Source organism: Hypanus sabinus, chromosome 12 (genome assembly GCF_030144855.1).
Source record: "Hypanus sabinus isolate sHypSab1 chromosome 12, sHypSab1.hap1, whole genome shotgun sequence".
Lineage (NCBI taxonomy): Eukaryota > Metazoa > Chordata > Chondrichthyes > Myliobatiformes > Dasyatidae > Hypanus > Hypanus sabinus.
Genome location: NC_082717.1, coordinates 40998669 through 41024504, shown reverse-complemented (window position 1 = coordinate 41024504; position 25836 = coordinate 40998669). Strand labels below are relative to the sequence as shown.

Below are 25836 nucleotides of genomic sequence, written 5' to 3'. Positions count from 1 at the left end.
TTCAGGAACTCAATCTCACAGTTGATGAAGGCCAATGCACCGTATGCCTTCTTAACCACAGAGTCAACCTGCACAGCTGTTTTGAGTGTCCTATGGACACGCGCCCCAAGTTCCCTCTGATTCTCCACACTGCCGAGAGTTTTACCATTAATACTATATTCTGCCATCATATTTGACCTACCAGAATGTTTAATGCATGGCTCTTCTTCCTCATATGCAACAGGAAATGAATCAACAACGTGGACCTTTGCCTTCCAGCATGCACACCCACAAATATTTCAGCACAACCACTCAATGCCAGAAGTTAATGTCAATTGAATTTGACCTGCAGTTCAGCAGAAACTTTGCAGTACAACAGTGAGAAAGACTGAGGAAGATAAAACTCCAATGATGTGGCTTAACAGTTTCAAATTGACTAGTGGTCTTTTGATTCCTTGTTGATAAATAATTTTCTGATAAACTGGGTTAACAAAATAAACTGAAATGCAAGAATGAGGTTCGTCATTTTAAAATGTGCTAAGGAGAATTTCCTCAGAGTATCATATTTTTTGAACTGACACCAGAGAACTGAAAATCTTCAGTCAATGAATGCACTCAAGGAAGAGGTAAATAGATTATTATGCACTAGAGAAATAAAATAATTTGGCGAGAGAACTAGAAATTGTATGTTTAACCGTTATTTTCCTATTTAAGAGTGGAGTGGGCATTATGCACTATCTGACCTGTTCTTGCTCCTGTAAGAATAAATTAGTTTAAGAAAATAATTGTTATAAATATTTGATTTTGTTTGGAAATAAAACATTAAAGTAATGAGGAAACAAACATAATTACAATACTGACAATCCAAATGGCAGGAAAGTACAGTAATAAAAAAAAGCCAAACTGTATCAAGGCACACTAATTGAAAAATATGCCAAGAAAACAAATAACAACTGGAATTTTTGCAGCAGTGTAGAATGGTTCAGAGAACATACATACACAAAAATCCAACCGGACTTGAAAGGACTAAGGAAGGAAATGGGAGAATATTTCCATGATCTATGCTCTTGGAGACAATCCTACAAGTTTGCTTCAGCTTAGTGGTATTATTACAGTACCTGAACCACCATCATCATACACTAACTTTTATTCTTCTGCTTCTCAAAACAATCCAATAAACAATTCGGGCAGTATTGCCATTGCCAGAATAAGGTGCTCCCACAACCTTGGGAAGATTTGTGGTTCCTCACTGAAAAAGTTTTACAAACACCTGCAAATAAAAAGACTCTTACCTCGACCACCCTCCAATAGTTTTTTAACAGAAAAACGGGGAAGTAGTTCAGAATGACAGCAGGGTGGTTTATTTCCTTTGCTCAGCAAAAGTGTTTGGAGAACCAGGCAATCCTCAAGCTGTCTCAGCAGTGTATTCCAGTGTTCCATATCAAGAGACAATGCTTCCCAAGAATCAGTCATTCCATCTGAACCTTCAATTTCTTTCAGCTAGAAAACCAAGAAATATAAAGTCTGATCTAGATTAGCATAAAACAGGAAAAGAAAACAAATAACCAACTACCTTTAAGAAAGGGGGAAAGAAGAGTGACTGCAGCCCACTGAACGTGCCCAATTTAATGAGAAGTATCAACTACCCCTTCCCTAAAATCCAGTATTCATGCATCCAGCTGTTCATGTTTTGGAGGTAATTTCCTTAACTTACTGCCAGAATTATATCCCACCACTCTTATACCCATCCCTCCCGCAACACTCTTCTTCCTTTAGATGCAGATTTAAATATATATGATTTAATTTTTCTTCATTTGATCTCTACTAAATCCAGATTCCTGACTGGACCATATCTAATGTAATTTGTCCAGGAGATGCGATTTGTTTCTATCTTTAATGACAATGAGCTAAATTTTAAAATCAGAAGTGAATGTAATTCCCAAATTTAATATACCAAGGAATTCTGCAGACTAACCAGAGGGCACCAAAAGGATTATGTGCTTAAACATTAGTACGAAGTTGCCAAGAGAAGTGTGAAACTGGAAGATTGGGAAAACTTCAAAAAGCAACGAAGAACCACTGAGCAAACAATAAAGAAAGGGAAGCTAGATTACGAAAATAAACTAGTACAAAATATAAAACTGATAGTAAAAGTATTTATAATTATATAAAGCGGAAAAGGGTGGCTAAAGCTACCGTAGGTCCCTTGGAGGATGAGATGGGGGAATTGATATTGGGTAATGAAGAAATGGCAGAGGCTTTGGATGACTATTTTGTGTCGGTCTTCATGGTGGAGGACACTGTCCAACATATCAAAAAGAGATGTTATGGATGCGATGGGAGGCAAGGACCCCGACACAATAGCTATCACTAAAGAGGTAGTGCTGAGCAAACTTGTGGGCCTGAAGATAGACAAATCACCTGGTCCTGATTGAATGCATCCCAGGGTACTGAAAGAATCAGCAGAAGTTATAGTAGAAGCTTTGGTGATAATTTACCAAAATTCAGTTCCCGGCAGATTGGAAGATGTGTCATGCCACCGTTCAAAAAAGAATTTTGGCAAAAGGCAGCTAACTATAGGCCAGTTAGTTTAACATCTGTAATTGGGAAAATGCTTGAAGCTATCACTAAAGAAGAAAGAGCAAGGCATCTGGAAAGAAATGGATCCATCAGGCAGACGCAGCATAGATTCAGCAAAGGCAAGTCCTGCTTGTCAAACTTACTGGAGCTCTTTGAGGATATAACGTGCGCAGTGGATAGAGGGGAACAGATGGATGTTATTTACTTGGGTTTCCAGAAGGTGCAGCATAAAAGACTAATCCATAAGATAAGGATGCATAGAGTTGGGTGTGATGTACTAGCATGGACAGAGGATTGGTTAACTCATAGAAAGCAGGGAGTTGGCATACATGGGGTTCTGGTTAGCAATCACTGGTGAGCAGTGAGCCGCAGAGGTCAGAGCTGGCCCTGCAACTGTTCATAATATACATCAATGATCTGGAAGAGGGGACAGAGTATAGTGTATCTCTGTTTGCTGATGAAACTAAATTGAGTGAAAAAGCAAATTGTGCAGAAGATATGGAGAGTCTGCAGAGAGATCTAGATAGTTTAAGTGAGTGGGCAGGGGTCTGGCAAATAGAGTACAATGTTGGTAAATGCAAGCTCATCACTTTGGAAGGAAAAATGAAAGAGCAGATTATGATTTAATTGCAGCATCCTGCTGTTGATGGACTGGGGAGTGCTTGTGCACGAATCACAGAAGGTTGGTTTGCAGGTGCCACCAGCTATCAAGAAAGCAAATGGAATGTTGGCTTTCATTGCTAGAGGGGCTGAATTTAAGAGAAGGAGATTATGCTATAGCTGTACAGGGTACTAGTGAGGCTGCACCTGGAGCACTGGGTGCAGTTTTGGTCTCCTTACTTGAGGAAGAATATACTGGCTTTGGCGGCAATGCAGAGGAGTTTCACCAGATTGATTCCAGAGATGAAGGGGTTAGACTATAAGGAGAGATTGGGTCACTTGGGACTGTACATGCTGGAATTCAGAAGAATGAGAGGAGATCCTATAGAAACATATAAAATCATGAAAGGGATTGATAAGATAAAGGCAGAAAAGTTGTTTCCACTGCTAAGTGCATCTAGGAAGAGGGGACATAGCCTCAAGATTCAGGGCAGAAGATTTAGGACAGATGAAGAGAAACTACTTTTCCCAGAGAGTGCTGAATCAGTGGAATTCTCTGCCCAATGAAGCAGTGGAGGCTACTTCACTAAATATATTTAAGACCAGGTTGGATAGATTTTTGCATAGTAAGGGAATTAAGGGTTCTGGGGAATAGGCAGGTAGGTAGAGATGAGTCCATGGCCAGATCAGACATGATCTTACTGAATGGCAGAGTAGGCTCGATGGGCCAGATGGCCTACTCTTGTTCCTATTTCTTATGTTTTTACGCTAGTACAATCAATATGTATCTGTGTGGATCTGTTACAGTTGTGAGCAATATTACTCACATCTTTCTCAGCCAGACTGTTTGTTACACTTATAGATACACTTCTTCCAACAAGTGCAGCTAATAATGCAGCACCAATGTTCTCTGCTTGCGCACATGCAGTACGCATTTGCTGCCACCAAGGCGATACCGACTGAAGATCCCATGAAATATCAATAGCACCTGTAGGAAAACAAGAATTTCAAATTGGATTAAATGACACTTACAGCTTAGCAATAAGGATGCATTGCCAGGATTGAACATACTAACAAAATCAACACCTAAAGGGGTCAGTATAATATTAGAAATAGAAAGATGCATTCCCCATTATGCCAGGAATCGGGCATGATTTTCAGTCCTCACTATTACAGTCAGGACCTGATATGAATACGGCAATAAACTAACCAAGATTCTCAACTTATCAGGATGATTTCAAATACTTTTAACACTGTAAACAATTCCAATGCTAACTATTTTTAATTACAAAATAATTAAATGAACACATATTTTAAAAATCTGTTTTTGTGTTATTTGGCAAAATTTATCACTGGATCATTGACTCTGACCCTTTGCTGTATCATATCATCACCTGGGTTGTGCAAGTGAAGCCTACGCAAGATTAAAGAAAATAGTCTTTGAAGACTGACCTACAGGTTCAAACAAAACTTTTGGTCTGTAGAGAAGCTGTAATTCCCACATGACTGTATGGAACTGAATGATGTACCACCCAGAGCAGACACCTGGAAGCCCTGAAACAATACCACCAAGGAACCCTACAAAGAAGACTTTGAGGATCAGATAGAAGGACAGATGCATTAACAGCAGTGTACCAGACGAGGCCAATATGAATGGTACCTCCACCACAATAAAGCAACATCAAATCTGATGGTCATGTCATTCAGATGCTACATGATAGGTTCTTCACCAGAACCAATAACGTTGACATTATAATCCACAATGATATCACAAATAACCAATATAGCAACTCCCTATTTCCAGGCACTTCACCTTTCATTTTGATTAAGTGTGATAGCGTAACATGGAGGTAGCTAATTGATTCCTGGTTCTTGAGGATTTCCTTCTCCCTGAAGAGCCACATAGAAAGAAGCAGAGACTAGACAGAGAATAAAGAAAAAGAACAATTAAAACTGTTTTCTTGCCAAATTCAATACATGCATTAAAATATTAAATATATGTAATAAATCTTGAAATTTCATTATATTCCAATATCAGCAAACAAATCACATTGTAACCAATGAAGTAAATGTCGAAGAAGATATTTATTAATTTGAAATTAAGTGGAAAAAAATTAGGCTATTAAAATAAAGCCATTGAACAACTCATGTCAGACACATATCAATCCATTCAAAATGGTCAAGACCTGAAGTGTAATTGACACAAGGCATCTTTATTAACAGACTTCCCATCACCAAACATGACAGAATGCATGCCTTTCAATCATTATATTGATTCCTTTAAACAGCACTAAGTAAGTTTATTTTGGTTCTATAAATATTTATTCAATTTTAACAATGGTGCAATGATGCTTGAGTGATAGAACTCTGTGTCTAGTACGATGTTTCACAACTTTTGAACATTAGTGAATTCTAAACAGTCACTATCCAGACATGGGCAGCACAGTGTTACAGCTAGGAGAGCTGCTGCCTCAGAGTGCCAAAAACCCAGGTTAAAGAGTCATTGAGAAATACAGCATAGAAACAGGTCCTTTAGCTCAACAGACACCCAAGTAATCACAGGGAGAAAATGCAAACTCCACACAGACAGCATCTAAAATCAGGATTGAACCTGAGTATGCAAGGAGACCATGTTCTTGTACATCTCAGAAAGCCAATATGCAGATGAAACAAGCAATCAGAAACGTAAGAGGCATGTTGGCCTTTACTATGAGTGGTTTTGAATGCAGAAAGATGTCTTAATGCAATTATGTAAGTTTAAGTGAAAGTACACTTTCTGGTATACATGCTTAAATTATATTCACGTCATAGGGGGAGTACACTGAACTAGTTCCAAACACAGCAGTTTGCCTAACGATGAGAGATTGATAAGATTTGGTCTATATGATCATGAAAGGAGTTTTCACTGAAACTTACAAAGTTCTTAAATTCTAAAGGGTTGACAGGAGGATAAATGACTTCTCTGGCTGAGGAGTCTAGAACCAAGTGTAACAGTTGAAAGTAAGGAGTAGGGTATTTAAGCCCAAAATTAGAAGAATTTTCTATATACAGAGGGCGCCGAATCTCCAAAGTCAGCAGAGGCTAGATCATTCTGGTTGTTCAAAACTGATCATCAGCTTTCTGAATTTTGAGGGAACCTAGGGATGGAGCAGAGAAAAGTATTGAAGTAGAAGATTGGCCATGGTCTTAATGAATAGCAGGTTAGAATCAATAGCCACTTTGGTCTACTGCTTCAATTTCTGTTATGCATTTGATGTTTCCTTAATGGTTCCCTCACTATGAACACTAATTCTTCAACTGAAGTTTCACTGTTAAGGTGTGGACAGCAATTTCCCTTGCATGTAAATACAGGTTATGAAGCTGGATTAATATCCTGCAACTTTACTTAATGATGCTTGTATTTTATGTTAACTCTGATTAGTTGTTTCCCTCTGGAAACTGTATAGACTACCTGATCTCAATTGTTTTGTTGCTTTGTGTGGCACTCGCACATTCACCTCACAGATGCAAGGGATTCTTCAGGGTCCTCGTGGTTTCTCTCACAATTCCATAGATGTACAAATTGATAGGTTAACTGCCCACTATAAATTGTCCCTAGAGTGTAGTTAAACAGTAAAATCTAGAAGTAGATGATGAGTAGATGTTGCCAAAATTAAGCATGGTATTAATGTAGGATTAGTACAAAAAGATGGTTGACTGGCAGTGTGGACTCAGTATGCCAATTTCTTTATGCTTTATGCTGAATTTCACTATGACTCTATGACAAGACCCACAATATTGCTGTGAAAAATATATAAACAATTCATCACTTCAAAATGTACAATAATTGCTCTGTTTACTTCATAATTTTTAGTATAAAGCAACTGGGTCTTTTAGATGCATGCCTCCAAATTACAGTTTTTACTTGCTGTAACAAAGAGTGGACCACTCTCCATGCACTGGAACAGACTGTTAAAATTTCCAAATGCAATGCACCCACTATTTTCATTTTCAAAATTAATTACTGGAACATTTTTCAGGAATGCACCCTTTCCCTAAACAAGGAACTGTTGTACAAGTACCTTCACACTTGAACTAAAAGGGTGGAGGCAAATAAATCTAAATGTATACCAATTGAAGTAAAACTGTTTATTTCTAATATGTGATCAGTATGTAGCCATTCCAGATCTATTTAGCTAATGCAACTATGAATTAAAAGCATACCAAAAGTTGCTGAGGTCTCGCTCCTGCAGATTCCAGCAAACGGCACATTTCCTCCACAGAACTTTTCCCACATATACATTTCCAGAAAAAGAAATTGCCTGCAATAACACAGGAAATGCAAAACAGCTTTTAAATATCTTTTCATTCTGTTTAACTTTATATTTTTAGCTATTCATCACAGATATCCATTCATAATAAGCTAACAGCAATAAAGAAATGTCATCATGTGCTAATGAGGCAGGAAAGCAAGTTAGACTTGGTGAATATAATAGAAAAATATCTTTTCCCATAATGCATCTAAATATACTACAAAAGCAAATGCCAGCTGAACTTTGTGGGCATTTAAATCAGCTGCTGAGATGATGACAATAGGTAATGCAGTCAGAGCCAGTTTCTAATTTAATTGCAAAGTTGTTCAATATCTAAATAATCATTACTTTGTGATTCATTAAATATATTTGTCAAGATTCATATTTAAAATTTGAAAAATTGGCATTTTCTTGTTTTGGAATGACATTGTGGCCTTTTCCCTTCAAAGATATTGACAAACAATATTTTAAGAGAGAAAAAGCTCATTTCAGGTCTATCCAGCTTGGGGATTTATATTAATTGAAATCTAAAAGTGAACAGCAAGACAGTAAATCATGCAGTTGTGAAACTGGCCCTTCAGCCATGTCTGCACCAGCAATCAAGTATTTATCCATACCAAGCCCCGTTCTGTGCCATAGCATTTTGAAAAATCATCCATCATCTCCCATCAGGTAGCATGATGTAAATGGTTTGAGTATTACACATTATAATGGCTTTGTTGCCAGCCACTTGTTAGGATTTACATAAAACCTTGCTGCATCTAACACAATACGTATGCAGTAGAAAATATTCAATGATTAATATGTGTTCTGGCAAGCCACTCGCCAGAAGCATTTTGCTTAGCTGAATACCAGAAAAAATTATATTTGTATGACACTAGAATTAACTTTACAATACATACCCAAAGCAATATATTCTTCTTCACCTACTTTCTTCACATTAACTGTATCTTTTTCATATTCAAGATATTCCAAGAACATCTGGATTGGAAGATTATAGTTTTCATCTTCCTCAAATTGAACTGTATTTTTGGTATTTCCTTGTCTATAATTATCCAGAAGTGTTTGAATTTTTTCACATTCCCTTTCTTCTAGTCTTAGCAAAGAAGCCAATTCCTTTGCAATAAAGAAAAAATGCATGTAACAAATAGATGCAAAAAAACTATGTACAAGCTTAGTTTATCAAGAGAGTTCCAATGATGAGATTTTTTAATAATAAAGGCAAATATCCACAAGGAAAAATACATTGTGGCAAGATATATTAGAATGGTTAAAATGAGGGTAAAACAGCTTGTTTTAAATTAACCACAGAAAAACTAATGACATTTTAAAAATAAATTTCCCATTGTCTGTTCATATTTAAATACTGAAAGCAAAAAGAATGACTTACATTGCTGATTGTAGCACCATTCTGCTCCACATTTTCAGAGTTGAGTTTGCTTACACATGTATAAAGGTGAAGCAATTTCAGCTGGCTGAGGCAAAACTGCAACAATCCTTCATCAACGCTTTCAGGGTCTAAGAGAAGCACAAGAGGGAAGTTCAATTCAATACAACAACCAGCTGCAAAGACAAATATTTTGCTGGCAATTTTACTCTCCTTTTGTTCTAATAAAAAATGCAAATGAGTATCTATGGTTCTATTTCCTAACCAGAATCCAACAACCTCTGTTGCAAGAGCATTAGGTACAATCATTATCAGGCTTTGATTCAATTTGCTCTTCAAAATCAACTTACTTTCCATTTTCACCTTCCCTGCACCAAGGCCTGAGCACCACTTATCAGTTATTGAATGATTACAGCTTTATAATAATCAAGTGTATTCACAAAGATAAAATGGTTTAAAATATCAACACAGGAATGTACAGAAAACAAGACTAGAACTGGAAGTGAAATACTAAATGGAAGTTCAAATGCAAATGACATAGAATTAGAGTCTGAGAAGGGTCTTACAGCTGGGGACGAGACAGATAAACAATAGCTCGGGTATGGATTACAGGCAAGTACAGCTGATAAAGGCACTGGCACTGCTGCTGAATGAGAATCAAACACCTGGAAGATGTACTGCTAGATAGAGAATGCTGGGATTCCAAGTTTAGTAAATATATCAAAAAGCCATTATAGAACATAGGTTAGTAGAACAGATAAAGGCCTTTTGGCACAGCATGTTGCATCAAATTGATCAAGGTGTTGAATATAGCTATACAAAACTTCAGTTAGAGTGCACTTATAGTACAGTATTCAATTTTAGTTCATAAGACCATAAGACATAGGAGCAGAATTAGGCCATCTGGCCCATCGAGTCTGCTCCGCCATTCAATCGTGGTTGATTCATTTTCTCTCTCCTCCTCAACCCCAGTTCCCAGCCTTCTCCACAGCTGCATGTGGAAACAAATTCCACAAACTCACCACCCTTTGGCTAAAGAAATTTCTCCGCATCTCTGTTTTGAAAGGGTGCTCCTCTATCCTGAGGCAGTGCCCTCTTGTCCTAGACTCTCCCATCATGGGAAGCATCTTTTCCACATCTACTCTGTCTAGGCCTTTCAACATTCGAAAGATTTCAATGAGATCCCTGCTCATCCATCTGAATTCCAGCAAGTGCAGACCCATCAAATGTTCCTCTTACGATAACCCTTTCATTCCTGGAATCATCTTTGTGAACCTCTTCTGGACCAGGACATCTTTTCGAAGACAAGGGGCCCAAAACTGTTCACAATACTCAAGGGGAGGGCCACTAGTGCCTTATACAGCCTCAGCATCACATCTTTGCTCTTGTATTCTAGACCTATTCAAATGAATGCTAACATAGCATTTGCCTTCCTCACCACCGACTTTGAAGTTATCTCCTCTGGTTCAGGAGCTTGATGGTTCGGGGTAAAAACTGTTCATGAACCTGGTGGTGTGAGTCCTGAGGTTCCTGTACTTTCTCCCTGACGACAGCAACAAAAAGAAATCATGAGGTCTCTGATGATGGATGCTGGTTTCCTACAACAGCATTCCATGTAGATGTACTCAATGATGGGGAGGGCTTTACCCATGATGAAGCTGTATCCATTACTTTTGCAGGATTATCTGTTCAAGCACCTTGGTGTTTCATACCAGGCTAATATGCAGCTTATCAATATACTCTCCACCACACTTCTATAGAAGTTAGAGACGTCATGCTGAGCACAAATGGCTTTCCAGAGATCATACTTGGACCTCTTGTAACTTTCTTGGTCACCAAACTTGAATGCCTCCTATCTGGCCCTCAGATTGCAAATGTCATGGCTCATCCAGGGCTTCTGAATGATTCTGTGGTGATTTTGTGTCTATTCTTATAAAGTACATGACAACCATGGTACATTCATTCAGACTTCTCCAACCACCACAAATGAAAAACCTGTTTTAGTTCTTTCTCCATAAGATTTGAGAGCAAAATCAAGCCATTTAGCTCAACCACTGCTTCACCATTCAAGCATGGCTGATTTTTTTCCAACCCCATTTAAATCCATTGAGAAAATTTAAATCCATTTACTTAACCAATAAGTGACGTTGAAAGAAAAATCTACGAAGCAATTCATTTAGCAGACAATTAAATATATCAAACATCAATTAAACTTTATGTTTGCTTTATGGGAGACTAATAACTGTACACTTCGTGGCCACTTTATTAGCTATCTCCTGTACCTAATAAGTAGCCTCTGAATATATGTTTGTGGTCTTCTGCTGTCCCAGGCCATCCACTTCAAGGTGCAATGTGTGTGCATTCAGAGATGCTCTTCTGCATACCACTGCTGTAATGCATAATTATTCCAGTCAGCTTGAACCAGTCTGGTCATTCCCCTCTGACCTCTCTCATTAACAAGCCATTTTCATCCACGAATTGCCGCTCACTGGATTATTTTTGAGCAGCATTCTCTGTAAACTCCAGAGACATGCACAAAAATCCTGGGAGATCAGCAGTTTTTGAGATACGCAAACCAACTCTCCGACATCGACAATTATTCCACGGTCAAAGCCACTTACATGACATTTCTTCTTCATTCTGATGTTTGGTCTAAACAACAGCTGAACCTCTGGACTATGTCTGCATGCTTTATGCATTGAAGTTGTTGCCATATGATTGTCTGATTATATATTTGCATTAATGACTAGGTATAAGAAAGTAGCCTCTGAGTGTATTTACAACGGAGGAGGTCAAGTCTAGGGAAGAGAGTAGACAGTGCAAGCTGCTAATGAACTCAATGTTCACGGCATTAAAGAAACAAAATACGATTAGAAATGCAACTTGTTCAATAATAATAAGGCCAATAGTCAAGAAAGATGCACTTCAATATTCTCTAGTACTTCTGCAAAACAGAGAATATGCTAAGTCTAATTACTTAACACACTTATTCAAATTTGTACTGACCTTGGCTCATTAAGTTGTCCAAAAGAGCCTGGATTAAATTTGTTAAGCAAGATAATGGGATATTTCTACTTGCTAGTAGTCTTTCTAAAGCCTGTGTTTGAAAAAAAATTATTACAACCAGGATAAAAAAAGTTAACAGAATTATTTTTATACTGCAGTTTAATTACCTGCTTTTTCATGGTAGGATATTTAATATCAAGAAGCTGTGTCTTTATCTCTGCTTCCAAATTTTCTGGCAACATAGAATACCAGATTGTAAAACAAATGAAAATTATCATACAAATACACACAGAAATAAATATAGCTGTTAATTTGTGCCTTTCTTCTGCCAACATTTAACCATTAACAGTTCAAAAGTACATATTATGTTAGTATTAGGAATACACAGAAAAATAGTAATATTGTGTGTTTTTAGTGACCAACATGTCAAGAAATTACAGAATTGTAGATACATCTCAGCCTCCCCACATGGACTCTGTACACAATTCCCACTGTCTCAGTAAAGCAGCCAATGTAATCAATGTAATCTCTCCCGTCACCCATTGGGCACAAGACACAAAAGTGTGAAAGCTCTAACCACCAAAACAGGCTGTCAGTGGCAAGCTTCTATCCCACTGTTATAAGACTAATGAAGAGTCCCTAGAATGGACTCTTGATCTCACAATCTACCACATTATGGCTTTGCACCTTTATTGTCTCCCTGCACAGCACTTCCTTGGCATTCTGCTGCTGTTATTATAACACTGCATTCCACATTCTGTTATTGTTTTCCCTTTTACTTCCTCAACACATTGATGCAATGTGATCTTAATAGGTGACATGCAAAATAAAGTTTCTTCTTTTATCTAGGTATATGCGAACTAATAAACCAATTTATAAATGCAGTAAACCCAGCAAATTGTTCAGTTGCTCTATTGATTTAAAGCATCAATTAATAAGATACCTTCTAAGCTAAAATACATTAATATTCCTGTCATTTTGCAAACGCAAGGACTAAAGCATCTTTATGCTTATGTTCATATCTGTTGTTCTGGAATTTCAGTCTGATAACAGCCTTGGAAGAGCAATGTATCAGTTGTAGTAAACAAATCATTATGTTACTGTGGTTATTGTGAATAGCTATTCTTCACATTGACAAAAGAAAGATATGATACCCACCAGGATTAGATATTTTGGTCTTCAACAAAGCAGTTAACCGCTTCAATAAATGCATATCCTTTGCTCTTTCACTTTTCTTATCACTAAAGAAAAAAATAGTGCATCAATAGCGTTTTCATTTTTTAAATTTAAGACTCTTAATCCACTAAAAACAAACAGCCTATCTGCATATCGGTACTAATACTGAGATCAATACTGAAACAACTTTAACTTATTCTGTTCTAAATTGCATGGCTAACCTTCTAGATAGCCAAACATATCAACTATGAATATTCAACACTTGTTATTAGTGGAAAGGCAGCTGGTACAGATTTGCTGGACACTAATTAGGTAAAGGCAATAGCCTGGGGTTTTCTTTCTTCAAAAAAAAACACAAAGAAAAGGTCTTTATGATAAAGAGGGGGTTGAAGGTTGTAGGCAAAGAAAAGTTTTTCCCCACTTGGCGTTCAAAACCTGCAGCTATAAACACAAAATAGAAGTGGCTCATGATTTGCCACTTTTAAGTTACCACTGCTGATCTTTTGAAATTTAGATTCCACTTATGTGCTCAATAGTTCCATGCAATTCACCGATGGTATTAGGTCAAGTGCTGCAGTGAAATACTGAAATGATTAATTATTATCTTTCTGAAAAAAAAAGTACCTAAGAGCAAGATGGAAGGGAACACTGATGGTTTTCACATTACCATCTACAGGATCAATCAGACAAATCTGGTAGGTTTGTGGCTGCCAACCCTGGCTGGTAACATTGTTCAGTCCCATTATCTTGTATCCAGGATATAACAACCTATAAATAAGGAACATTATTGAGAATCTCAAGAATTATATAGCATCCAGAATACCATTCAGGTTTTTTTTATATACAGAATCAAATGATCCACAATTTTCAACAAATGATTTTTCCAGCACTGTACACTTCTGCATTCTTTTATAAACAATAAAATATTCAATTGGAAGCAATTTTTGATATTAATATTCCATAAGTGGATTTCAAAGTTTGCACATTAAGTACTTGCAATAAAACATTTTTTTTAAAACAGAATTCAAACCTGAGTTATCATGAATGAATTACATTCAGCTCTTTGTGTCGACTTGATCATTCAACAAGATCATAGCTCATCTTTTGCCTTAGTGTTATTTTTCTTCACCATATCTCTTAATTCCCAAAATTTACCAACATCTATAGAACCAACATGAATAGTAAAAGGGCTTCCACAATTCTCGACTAAAGAAATTCAAAAATGCATTATCCTCTTGCTGAAAAATTTCTTCTGATCATTGAAGAAAAAGAGGTGAATATAGAAATGTTTAAAATTATGAGGTGTATAATAACAGCCTTTTCCCTTAGGTAGGAGAGACCAGTCAACCTCATCTCTCTCCATTCAACACTTGCCACCCCAGGAGTCAGTCTAGTCAACCTTCACCTTTTTCCTGTCACTAGCGTAACAAACAGAACAACCAGACTAACCTGCGCACAATATTGTCTCACCATTCCCCTATATGATTGGACCAATACATTTCCATTCTACTCAGTTCCTCTTGTACTGAAAGCCAACAGATCAGTTGCTTTCCTTACTACTTGCTGTACCTCCACATTAATTTTGTGAGTTGCTTACAGCAGCCAAGCTATTTTCTAAACAGCAACAGCTCTAATTCCATTTCCCATGGATTAGAAGATATTCCACTTTCTTATTAGTTCTATGGAAGTAGATGGCCTCTTATTTTTCCACATTATGTTCTTATATATACACACACTTGGACCTATTATGTCAGTTCAGTTAGATCAACAATAGAGACTGGACAACTGGGTCCTAACACCGTCCCATTGCACCCCTCCAGTCACGCACAATGCAATCCTCAATCCACCAGTATATCATCACCAAATGTTTAATCAATAATGTCTTGTATGGCATCAACTGAAGACCTTCTACAAGCATAAAATTCACATTAATTGATTCATGACTATTCTGCTGTTCAATATAAATTTCCCTTTTAGAAATCCTTGTTGAGGATGCATCATGCTCTTATTTTTCAAGTGCCTTTTTACCATTTCACTAATGTTAAGTGATATTATAATTTGACAAGTGCATTTGTACGTCAGTTAAAATAACAATTTTCAAGAAAATTAAGTTAATTTGATTGGGTAGAATAGCCTGCAGTAATCTCATTTGACTCTCAAGATATTTCACCAACAGCATAATGAGCTTTCAACAAAGTATAAATCTAGTAAAGGTCTCAATACTATAAAAAGTGTACCCTTGATCTGTTCCCTTTGTACAAGGCAATTTTAATGGATCAAATTGGATTAATTTACAAAATTTACAAAACATAGCACTGAATGCAAAATGAGCATTAGGGTAGCCAAGCTGCTTCATAAAGGAGGAACATATCATCTGTAAAGGCCTAAACTACCTCAGCAAAGTTGGCAGGTAGAGAGCCACATGGCAAAAAGGAATAATTATCTGCAACTCTGGCAAGATTCTGATTTATAAAGACCTTTTTGACCAGCCTACCGCTGAAGGTTAAGCATGACATAGCACAATCTACAAATGCAGAAATTGTCACAAAAAAAGTTTTGTTGGAGAGAAGTGAATGGTGATAACTTGAAAAAGTTAGGCTTGCAACATGCAAGGTTAAAAAATTACAGCTGTTCAGAGTAGTTTGTTACTCAAACATAATTTAAATAATTATACATGTATTCTTCTTTCCTTTTAAAATAGAATTACATTCAAGAAACCTTAACTTTAAGATGTAAAATGTGGGCTGTTCTTCCTTCCATAGTGGATTCAAACACAGCAAGCTCTTAACATAAAATACAGTGACTTAAGATAATATTCCACTTTACACACCTGCAGTGTTTTCCTACATTAAATGCTCCAACTCTCGGACCTTGCTGGGTGCTCCATATTTCTAAGATTCCTCTCCTTGGAGCGTAGATAACCAGGAATTGAGCCACTCGCCTTAGACCTGTAGGACTGCTGAAGGGAGACACGTTGCTTTTCTCAATTTCTCTTTCATGAAGATCTTCTACCACCTGGATCCAGCCTACCTCTGCATCACGATATCCTAGGAAACAAATTAGGTTTAAAGGAGAAATAGCAACTACAATTATCCCTGTGAGAAACCCAAGAGAGATTTTAGCACAAAGGTAAGAAAATCTGCAGATGCTGGAAATCCAAGTAACACACATGAAATGCTGGAGGAACTGAGCAGGCCAAGCAACTGTTTACTCTTTTCCATAGATGTGGCCTGGCCTGCTGAGTTCCTCCAGAATTTTGTGTGCGTTGCTAAGAGAGATTTTGTTCATTTTGACGAAATATATGATGGAATGGTGGAACAAATTCAATGGGCTGAATGGCCCAATTCTGCTCCTATGTCTTATGGTCTAATACAAAGAAAGGCTTAGCAACTTTGCTTCAGTTACAATAGATACACTATGTCTGAAACATTAACATATTATATCAGATGCTGAAAAATATAATTTTTTATACTACTTATTCACGGCATCTCAAACTTGTGCATATGATTACTCATATGTAATCCAGATTACTCAGAATTGCTAAGGCTCCTAATTAATTACAAAATTATGTCCTTTAATAATTAAAACATTTGGTATTGGACATAGTAAATAAAATAACATTAAAAATTAAAGTAGCAAAGCATTTGGTATATTTGTTACATTGGTTACAGATAAATACCATCCTCACCTTTCCACATACGTATTGCCACTCCTCTTACTACATCCAGTAACGTGACACGGCCAAAATCATCTGTTACAGCTGCCAGAGTGTTACAAGGTGATAAACAAATATGTTCACCACGGCGACGGGAATCTGGAATCCCAAACCTATAAAATGACAAGAGAACTAATATATAAACTGTCATTCCTATGAGCTTGAAGAGTGACACAAGAGCTATTATGATTAATACCAAATTCAAGTTAGCTTAAGAGCTAACCAAACTAGATGGCAATCCAGACAGATGATGGCAGGAGTACTGCAAGGCACTAGAGGACACATTACAAACTTGTGGATAGTGTACAAGAGCTGGAAGAGCACCGTTTGATTCAACAATCAAAGCTACAAAGGAAATTTTTTTAAAAAAACAAGATTTTCTGCTAAGAAATTAAGTCTCCAAAAAGTTACTTTAAGCATGTACAGAACAGCTTATAGGCAGAAATAAACACAGAATGGAAATTCATATATTTAGTCCAACTCCTCTTGCTCCTTTACAAATATTTCCGGGATTTTGAACCCACAACTATTTCCAAGGGAACACCTTTTCCAAGTTAGAAGAAAATTGTAGATGGTCATTCTATGTTCTCTGTTCTGCTGTCCTTGTCATTTTAGGTTGCACTGGATTAAGAGTTGCTGCAATACATTCAATGCAATTATATTGTGCAGATAATGGAGAGAATTAACGTTTCAGCTGGTGGGTGAGATGCCTATCAAAATAACTTTTTTCCTTTTGGTTTTGAACTGCTGATTTTTGCAGACTAATCATCTAGACAATATAGATAAATCAATCACAGTCCCATTTTGTGTCTTGTAGGTAGCCTAACTGTTTTTGAGTCGATAAGCAGGTTATTTGCTGCAGATTATTCACTGTAGCTTTGACCTGCACCTAAAGCCAAGCTCACGTAGATGTTCCAATTAAATTTTAATTCATTGCTGACTTCTAAATGTTGCTCATGAAAAAGATTCTATAGTACTAAAGCCACTTAATATCAAGGAAAGATGGTTAGGTTTGTTTTGAAAACTAGCTGCCATTGTGATGCAATCTGATAAAAAGTGAACACTAAGTATCAGTGAATATCCCCACATTTGACCAAAGGGAAGGCAACTAATGAATCAGCCAAGGATGATTGCCTCAAGGAAGTTCAACAATGTGCTCGGACTTGGATATCTAAGCAACAATCACAATCTCCTTCCCTTCCGCTAGGTTTGACTCCAACTAAAGGAATGTTCACCTTTAATCTACTCGATGTCATATTCAAAAGCTGCCTTTACGTCATAGCAGTCACTCTCGATTCACCTTTTATAGTCAGCAACTTTAGCAATAATCCAACCAAGCAATCTCAATTTAGGAGAACCAGGGATAAACTAAACCTCCCACTAACAAGTGCCACTTGAAAGCTTATCTTGACAACATCTGGGATTGGTTGACAAAAAGTCTGACGAGTTAGTTGATGGATAAGATTGTTAGGATATAACTATATCTGCGAAACAGTACTCTCAAAACTGGTAATTCTCATGTGATACCAAGGAGAATATGCAGCATAATCTAGGCTGGGGACAATATTTTCCATGTCTGAAGGAAATCTCAAAAACCTTTCTGAGTCTATGCTGAAGGATACAGGGTAGGAGGTTGATATGGAGCACAGTTCTGATGTGGTTTTGGTAGGCCTGCAAAATAAATGTACAGTAATTCAATGTAATAGAGCAGCTCTCAGCTAAATACACTTCACAGCCTTTTACATACTTCCAAACTGTAGTGACTGTTGTAATAAATATAACTGCCAATACAAGTGTAATTGTTTACATATTGCAAATATAATTTTTGGTGGTGTGACTCAAGCGGTAAATGTTGCTCTGGGCACAAGAAATTATGGAAGACTTATACCAGAAAACTGTACAAATTTCCTTTTTCAACTCTCAAGAAAGAAACAAAAAAATTTTTAAGTGTTATGAGTGATAAAACAAGAGAAATTACTTCCATCACAAAACGTAGATGTCAAAAATTATCCCTCGAGTGAAAATAGAATGCAACATCTAATAATTTCGTTAATATACAATGGCAGAGTGAGAAGTTTTCAGTACACAGTAGTTGCACAGATCTTTGTATATTTAGTGCTGGCTTAATAAAGTACTTAAGTTAAGCTGTTAGAAACTATGATTTCCAAAGCAGCACACATCTGGAACCCACATGTCACATAAATAAATAATAAAATAAGCTCTTAAACAACTTTTTCTCCCCAGGATACAAAAAAATGCCTTTAGCCACCAAATATGACTAATCATTGTGCAATGCTGATAACTTGCAAAACCACACTGAGATGAGGTAACAGAGGGCGGATGAGGACAAAGCAACAAGTATTTTGTATCAACTCATACAGGAGAAATTTTTAATCACACAGTTAAGAAACTAATCCACATTCACTCTTCAGTATTAGTTCACTATGCAGATCAACAGAACACCATAAATAGACTAAAAAAAAGTGATAAAAAATTTTCAATGATGTTGGATTTCCTTGTAGTTCCAGAATTATTAACATGTAGCCAAAGAGCTGCAATGTTTGTGGGCAGATCTTAAAGGACCTATCATAATAAAGCACCATTCTGAAGGCAAGACAGTGTTCACAGGGAATCTTGACAGGTTAGTGAAGAGCGGTGTTCTCAAGTAACATGTTATTGGTGTGACAGCTACAGGGATCCTTGAAGATTATAGCCTGACACTCTTGAAGGGTGTTTCTAGGAAGATATCTGCAAGGGCATGAGTGTAGTCAATGAATGATTGCCCTTCAGAGAAACCTGCACTGGATTCAAACATTCATGTTTGGGGGATCTGCTTCGTTTATTTGGGACACTGTGCTGCATAACTGGGGGAGGAGATTGGTGCTGAATGGTTTAACTAGCATTGGATACATGTACTTGTGTGGCCATCAGACTCTACACCTTGCTTAGAGCAAACGATTCTTAAGTAGTGCCAGTTGCATGCACTTGTGTCCAAAAAGCAATGATTTTTGTCACTGATAATTGTTGAGAAACAAGCAATAAGACAATTCAGAACTGTTTTGCTCAATGTGGTTTCAAGCATTCATACTTAAGAGTTGCCAGAAAAATACGGGGTGAAATGAAAGGAATTCACTACTTTAGTAAGTTAGGAATTACGAAGATTTTGAAGGTAGCTGCAGTCATCTTGACTGTTACAATGAAAATGAAGACTTGAAGAATGCAATCAACGATTGCATTGTATGAAGGCAAAATAGGTGTCTGTGCTGATTTTGTTCATTTGGAGTCAATCAAAAGAACGTGCCAGCGTGCAGGTATACTGGATGAATTCCTCCATTGATAACAATTAGGAACTAATACACAGTTTTATAGTACTGTAGTAGTATTGATAGTGTTCTAATTTGTTCTGTCTATCATTTAAATACATAATCTGTTATTCAGTTAAACAATAGTTTATCTTTTTCATATATTTTAACTATTTCCATGAAACTTTGGCCTATTGGGGCAGCTGCTTAAATGAACCAAAATGTACTGGTCCCGATGTGTCCAAATTAACAAGAATTAACAGGAAAATACTGATTGTTACACTGCTGCTTACACAAGTTTGGGGAGTTTACACTAAAGACAAAAAAAAAAGAATTACAGGTAAAATAAAATTCCTGCTGACAGTACTAGAGACAGATATCATAATAAATGGCAAGATAGCTAAAAACATCTCAAAACTAAATGTGCTGTCTTTACGACAGTTATTTAGTTTATAATATTTTTGCTTAGTAATTCATTCGATAGTATTTTCTAGTTAGAATTAGAAGTGTTTAAAGTATATTCATTGCATGTAAAATATATCGGCATGCGATGACGTCACATCCGGTTTCGCCGCGTCTTGTGGGAAAGTACCGGTTTGAAATTAGCGCGAGGGTGGGGGCTCACACCTGAGCAGAAGTTGTTTTGCAGGCATGAGAAATCACAGTGAGAGCAACGCTGTAAGTTAATAGATAATTGATATATTGAACTAAGATGTTAATGCCGATCCTGTTAGAAGTAACGACGGTCGATAATGTTTATGCTTTCGTTAGTTAAAGAGTTGCGGATAGTTTGCATGGAAGTGTATTTAAAGTAGTCAATGGAGCAGGTAAACTATCCCTGTATACTGCACCTTAGTGTAATGTAGTTATAGTCACCTTTGCAAGTATTTACAATTGAAATGTGATATTAAGGAAGGAACAAATACTGTATCAATCTTGTATTGTTTTATCAACAGTTTTCACCATATGTTAATGTGAAGAGTGAACAGTAAATGGTTAATCTTACTGCGATCTGGTTCCTATTGACTGGGGTTTATCTCGACGTTTAATTCGGCGTTTCGTTACACACGAAGGAGAACGTTACACTAAACCTACTGCAGGAAGTCAACAGCTGATACACTATCTGTGAAGGGAAATGGACAGTTCAGATCTGGATAACAGCTTTCCTCTATTGTAACAAGTCTATGGAGAGAGGGAGAGACAGAGCTATTTGTGCACAAATATTTGATGGTAAAAAAGTACATTAATGTGGATTCAGGACTTAGTGGAGAAAAATGCCAGGAGGTTTTACTAAACATATACATAAGATACCTCAGTTCTTTTGAGTATTTAGCCCAATTCTAGGCTTAATATTTTACAAAGGATATGAAACAACTGAATTAGATGCAGAAAAGATATGGGTGAATAGTTTGAGGGACTAGGAATTGTCATTACTAACGTTTGTACATGCATGAGTTGAAGCAGTGGTTAGTTTTCTGGAAGACTCTAAAGAAAATTCAATCAGGTGAAGAGATCCATTAGCTGCAGGGATGATAACCATACTATTTAATATTAATGACAAACAATATGAGTGAAAAAATGTAAATGCCAGACAACATCTGTAATGCATTAACAGGTTCTCAGACACAACTTCAATTTCAGTCATAAGAGAAAAATGCTCTGCAAAAAATAAACTGCAAGGTAGGGTTGTAAAACCAGTGACCAAAACAGTCTCTAACTTTCTTGAAAAAAAATTCTAATAACAGTACTGAAAAAATATCAGAAAACTACGGCTGCTGTGATTATGAAATCCTTGACAGACGTTACTTGAAAAATAATGTTGCATTTCCTCAATGTTTTTCAAACAGTTGTTAACTGTTTGGTTAACCCACCTTACAGGAAGAGGGGTTGCAGGTTCAACCTTTGGCTTCTGTTTTTGCACAGCTTCTTCATCATGTTTGTTTTTCCAGCCAAGCCACCCGCTGGAAAAGGGAGCAAAAGTTTCATGTAACTGTCAGTAAAATAAGCTCTCAACAGGTTGGAAGATGCCAACCAAGCATTTATTCTAAACACCACCTCTGCACTATTTATAAAGTTACTGCAGGAATACAATAAGTGACTGCAAGGGTGATACCATTAGGTCAGCAGAATGGCACAGATAACGGAGCCACTATTTCTCAGCACCAGAGATACTGGTTCATTCCTGGCTTCATGTACTGTCTGCGGGGAGTGTACACATTCTTTCTGTGACCCCATGGGTTTCCTCCAGTTTCTGCAGTTTCCATCAACATCACAAGAACATACAGGTTTGTTGATTAATTCGCCATTGTATAGTATATTGTCTCTAAAGTGTAGGTGAGTGGTAACATCTGAGGGGACTTGATTTAGAATTAATGCAGAATTAGTATAACCGGCTGCCTGCTGGTTGGCGTGGACAAGGTAAGTTGAAGTGGTCACTTCTGAACTCCATGAATCAATGACTAAGACCCCAAATGAAGGTCAGAATTTGCTCAGAAGCATCCAACAGACAACGATCTAGAATCTACTGGTATTACTTGAGAATGCAAATTTTATCTTGAATAAACTCATCTTCTCTAGATGATACAGTAATAAAATGCACCTTTATGATTAGTCTTGAAATGAAAAGCAATATTCAAAAGATATTTAAAATCTCTATCTGCAAGTGTTAAAATAATCTTTCTACACATGTACTTCTGGTGATAATATCCAGAAGACAAGCCAAAAAACTGTCAAAAATCTCCACGGGCTTGAAAACACATAGTTGTAGGAACTGTCAAATCTAACCTATGATATTCCACATATAAACAAACAGACTATCAGACTATATATGAAATTCAAGTGACAGCTACAACAACACTCAAACAGCAACAAAAAGATTGCTCTCTTACCTAGCTGCATTAAATAAAGCTGATGTGAGTTTGCTGGCAACTGCTAAAGCAACGTGTGATAGCAAAGGCTGAGTGCTACCCTGTAACCCAATAAACAACATATCAGAAAGATCACAACAAGAGAAAATCCGCAGATGCTGGAAATCCAAGCAACACACACAAAATGCTGGAGGAACTCAGCAAGCTGGGCAGCATCTGTGAAATAGAGTACTGTTTTTGTTTCTGGCCAAGACCCTTCAGCAGGACAGTAGGGTCCTGCTGATGGGTCGGCCTGAAATGTCAACTGTACTCTTTTACACAGATGTTGTCTAGCCTGCTGAGTTCCTCCAGCATTTTGTGTGTGTTGCTATATCAGAAAGATCCTTTAAGATGGTCGACCTCTGAACTATAATTGCTTTCCAGCATAGATGTATTTACAGATAAATATTTTAATTCTAAATTTAAAGTATTTATATGAAACACTTGTTCAATTAACTCATTACTTATGATACACAAAATGTATGAAAAGTAATTTAAATGAATACAAAGTCATAAATACTCATACCTCCAAAGCATAGAAAAACCCTGTGAATGGACCAGAACCAACTGTTACATATGATGACATGGCTGGTGGGCTGCTCTTTACAGTGGCATTTACTCCACCTAAAATAGAGGCAGTCTTCAACTGATCAAACGGACACAGTGTCATGATTCCTGGTACAAAAGAGAAAGAAAATTATGACCCAAGTGAAAATATGTTGCATACTGCAAATAGCTGCTTCAGAAAGAAAAGAGCAGGGTGGAATACTTTATTATTCTAAGCAACATATTGGACATTATTGTGAATATTCATCGAAGTATTGAAAAAAAATGAGAGCACATCATGTAAATCAATTTCAAAATAATGTTCCTCTAGAGTAGTATGTTTACAATGTTGAAAGTAAGTATGCATTTATAAATGCTTCAGCACAGTACTGAAAACAATTGAAACCCCTTCACTCAAAGTCCATTCATTTTATGCCGGCAGATTTGAGAGTTAAATCATGCACGAACATTTTACCCTTCAACCCTTCTGCTTCTAATAATCATAATTCCTTTAAGACATTCCTTCAAACTAGTGGGTAGACCAAGCTTTTAGGGAAATAATATTCTGCCTCAAGCAGCAACTTGAAAATATTGTTACAAAATTATCTCGGGAGATTTTGTTATGTTAAAGGTTTTAAATGAAAAGAAACTGCCACTATAACTAACCTAGCCAATAACTGTAAAATACTGATTTCCCCATCTCTACATATTGGAGCATAAACCCTACTGAAAATATCAAAGTTAATTGCAAAACAAACCTATAAACTAAGGGGGTAAAAAGTAACCATATAACAATTACAGCACAGAAACAGGCCATCTCGGCCCTTCTAGTCCATGCCAAACGCTTACTCTCACCTAGTTTCACCGACCTGCACTCAGCCCATAACCCTCCATTCCTTTCCTATCTATATATACCTATCCAATTTTTCTTTAAATGACAATATCGAACCTGCTTCTACCACTTCTACTGGAAGCTCGTTCCACAGAAATAAAATATTTTTAATGTCATTCTTCTGCAAATTTCCTCTAATGTGAAAAAATGTTTATATTACCTACGCTTATATGGTCCACAATCATATCAATGTCCTGTAAACCCCATTTTTTGTATGTTAAAGGTGGAGGTTGCACAGTTTCAGCACCCGAAGCTGCAGCTGTATGAAAAAAAATGCATAGCAGCAAAAAAGTTAGCAAATTATGTTGTTTGTGAGAAACACACTAAAATTATCCATTTTGCACACTTTAACCCTACAAAGTTCACATGTTAGGAGAATGGTATATAATACAAGTAAAAAATTTGCTGAATATGCCAAAATTAACACTAGATTACAAACTGAGAAATATGATAATGCAAGGAGCACAAAGTTAGTAAGTTTTAACTGTCTGATGCATTGCTTTCAAATACATTTCCCAGAATGCCACTGTTACTGAGAATACTTGTTTTTACTGGCTTATTACCCTCAAGGTGATGATGGAGGTAGTCACCATAATAATGCAGACTGGCAGGTTCTAAGATTTCGACCCAGCAACAATGAAGAAAACATCAACATAATTTCTAAGCTTGGAAGGGACCCTGTAAGTAATAATATTCCCATGCACATACTCCCTTTGTCCTTCAAGGGAAATGCTGTCAAAGTAACCTAAATGTAATGCATATTCAGATGACATATGCAATAACGGTCTTGGAAAACATCAAGGTTAAGCACAGTGATTGGAGTGCCAATCAAATAGATTGCTGGTGTGAAGCTTCTTTGAGTGGTTAGACCTGCGCTCATCAAGGCAAGTGGCGACTATTCCATCACAGACAATTTGAAGTAATTGACAAGAGACTCAGCTCCAGCAACCCATATTTCATCCCAAACTCCAGGGCAACCTGTGTGGAGTTCGTACATTCTTCTGTGACTACAAGCGTTTCATCTGGGCATTCCCATTTCCTTGCATATTTCAAAAGTATGCTGGTTATCACCAGTATGCATGTGTGATGACAATCAGGAAGGAGTAAATGAACTCATGAGAGAGACTAAGTTACAAGAAAATAAATGAAACAGGAGTACAAGCTGAGAGCTTGCAGAGACTCAAAGGCCAAATAGCCACATTCTATGTCAAATAGAAATATGAGAAAACACACACCCAACTTGTACCTTATCAGTTATGGAATGCCTTTGAGGTTCAGAATGTGATCCTACCCAATATTTTATTTGTTCTTGTAGCAAACATATTTGCATTGCACTCCCAATCTCTACCAGGAAAGATAATGATAGATTTGGCAACGGTAACTCAATTAAGTATCAATGTGGTTTAGGCTTTCTTGTTGGAGATGGTTCAAAGTTGGCATTTTTGCAAATGCTAC

At 36.9% G+C, this 25836-nt stretch overlaps 1 protein-coding gene across 2 annotated transcripts in view; it reads right to left on the bottom strand.

The window, feature by feature from the left end:
* Nucleotides 1-25836, bottom strand: part of rab3gap2 (RAB3 GTPase activating protein subunit 2 (non-catalytic)) — a 71756-nt gene that overhangs the window by 19177 nt on the left and 26743 nt on the right. For both annotated transcript variants that reach the window (XM_059985823.1, XM_059985824.1), the window contains 16 exons: nucleotides 24542-24640; nucleotides 23470-23618; nucleotides 22926-23005; nucleotides 21909-21998; nucleotides 16709-16848; nucleotides 15851-16067; nucleotides 13645-13788; nucleotides 13003-13085; nucleotides 12012-12076; nucleotides 11845-11935; nucleotides 8842-8969; nucleotides 8354-8567; nucleotides 7363-7460; nucleotides 4973-5078; nucleotides 3987-4147; nucleotides 1272-1479 (listed from right to left, as the gene is read on the bottom strand). In XM_059985823.1, the coding sequence (XP_059841806.1) occupies nucleotides 1272-1479; nucleotides 3987-4147; nucleotides 4973-5078; nucleotides 7363-7460; nucleotides 8354-8567; nucleotides 8842-8969; nucleotides 11845-11935; nucleotides 12012-12076; nucleotides 13003-13085; nucleotides 13645-13788; nucleotides 15851-16067; nucleotides 16709-16848; nucleotides 21909-21998; nucleotides 22926-23005; nucleotides 23470-23618; nucleotides 24542-24640 (2073 nt within the window). The remainder of the gene's footprint in view (nucleotides 1-1271; nucleotides 1480-3986; nucleotides 4148-4972; nucleotides 5079-7362; nucleotides 7461-8353; nucleotides 8568-8841; nucleotides 8970-11844; nucleotides 11936-12011; nucleotides 12077-13002; nucleotides 13086-13644; nucleotides 13789-15850; nucleotides 16068-16708; nucleotides 16849-21908; nucleotides 21999-22925; nucleotides 23006-23469; nucleotides 23619-24541; nucleotides 24641-25836) is intronic.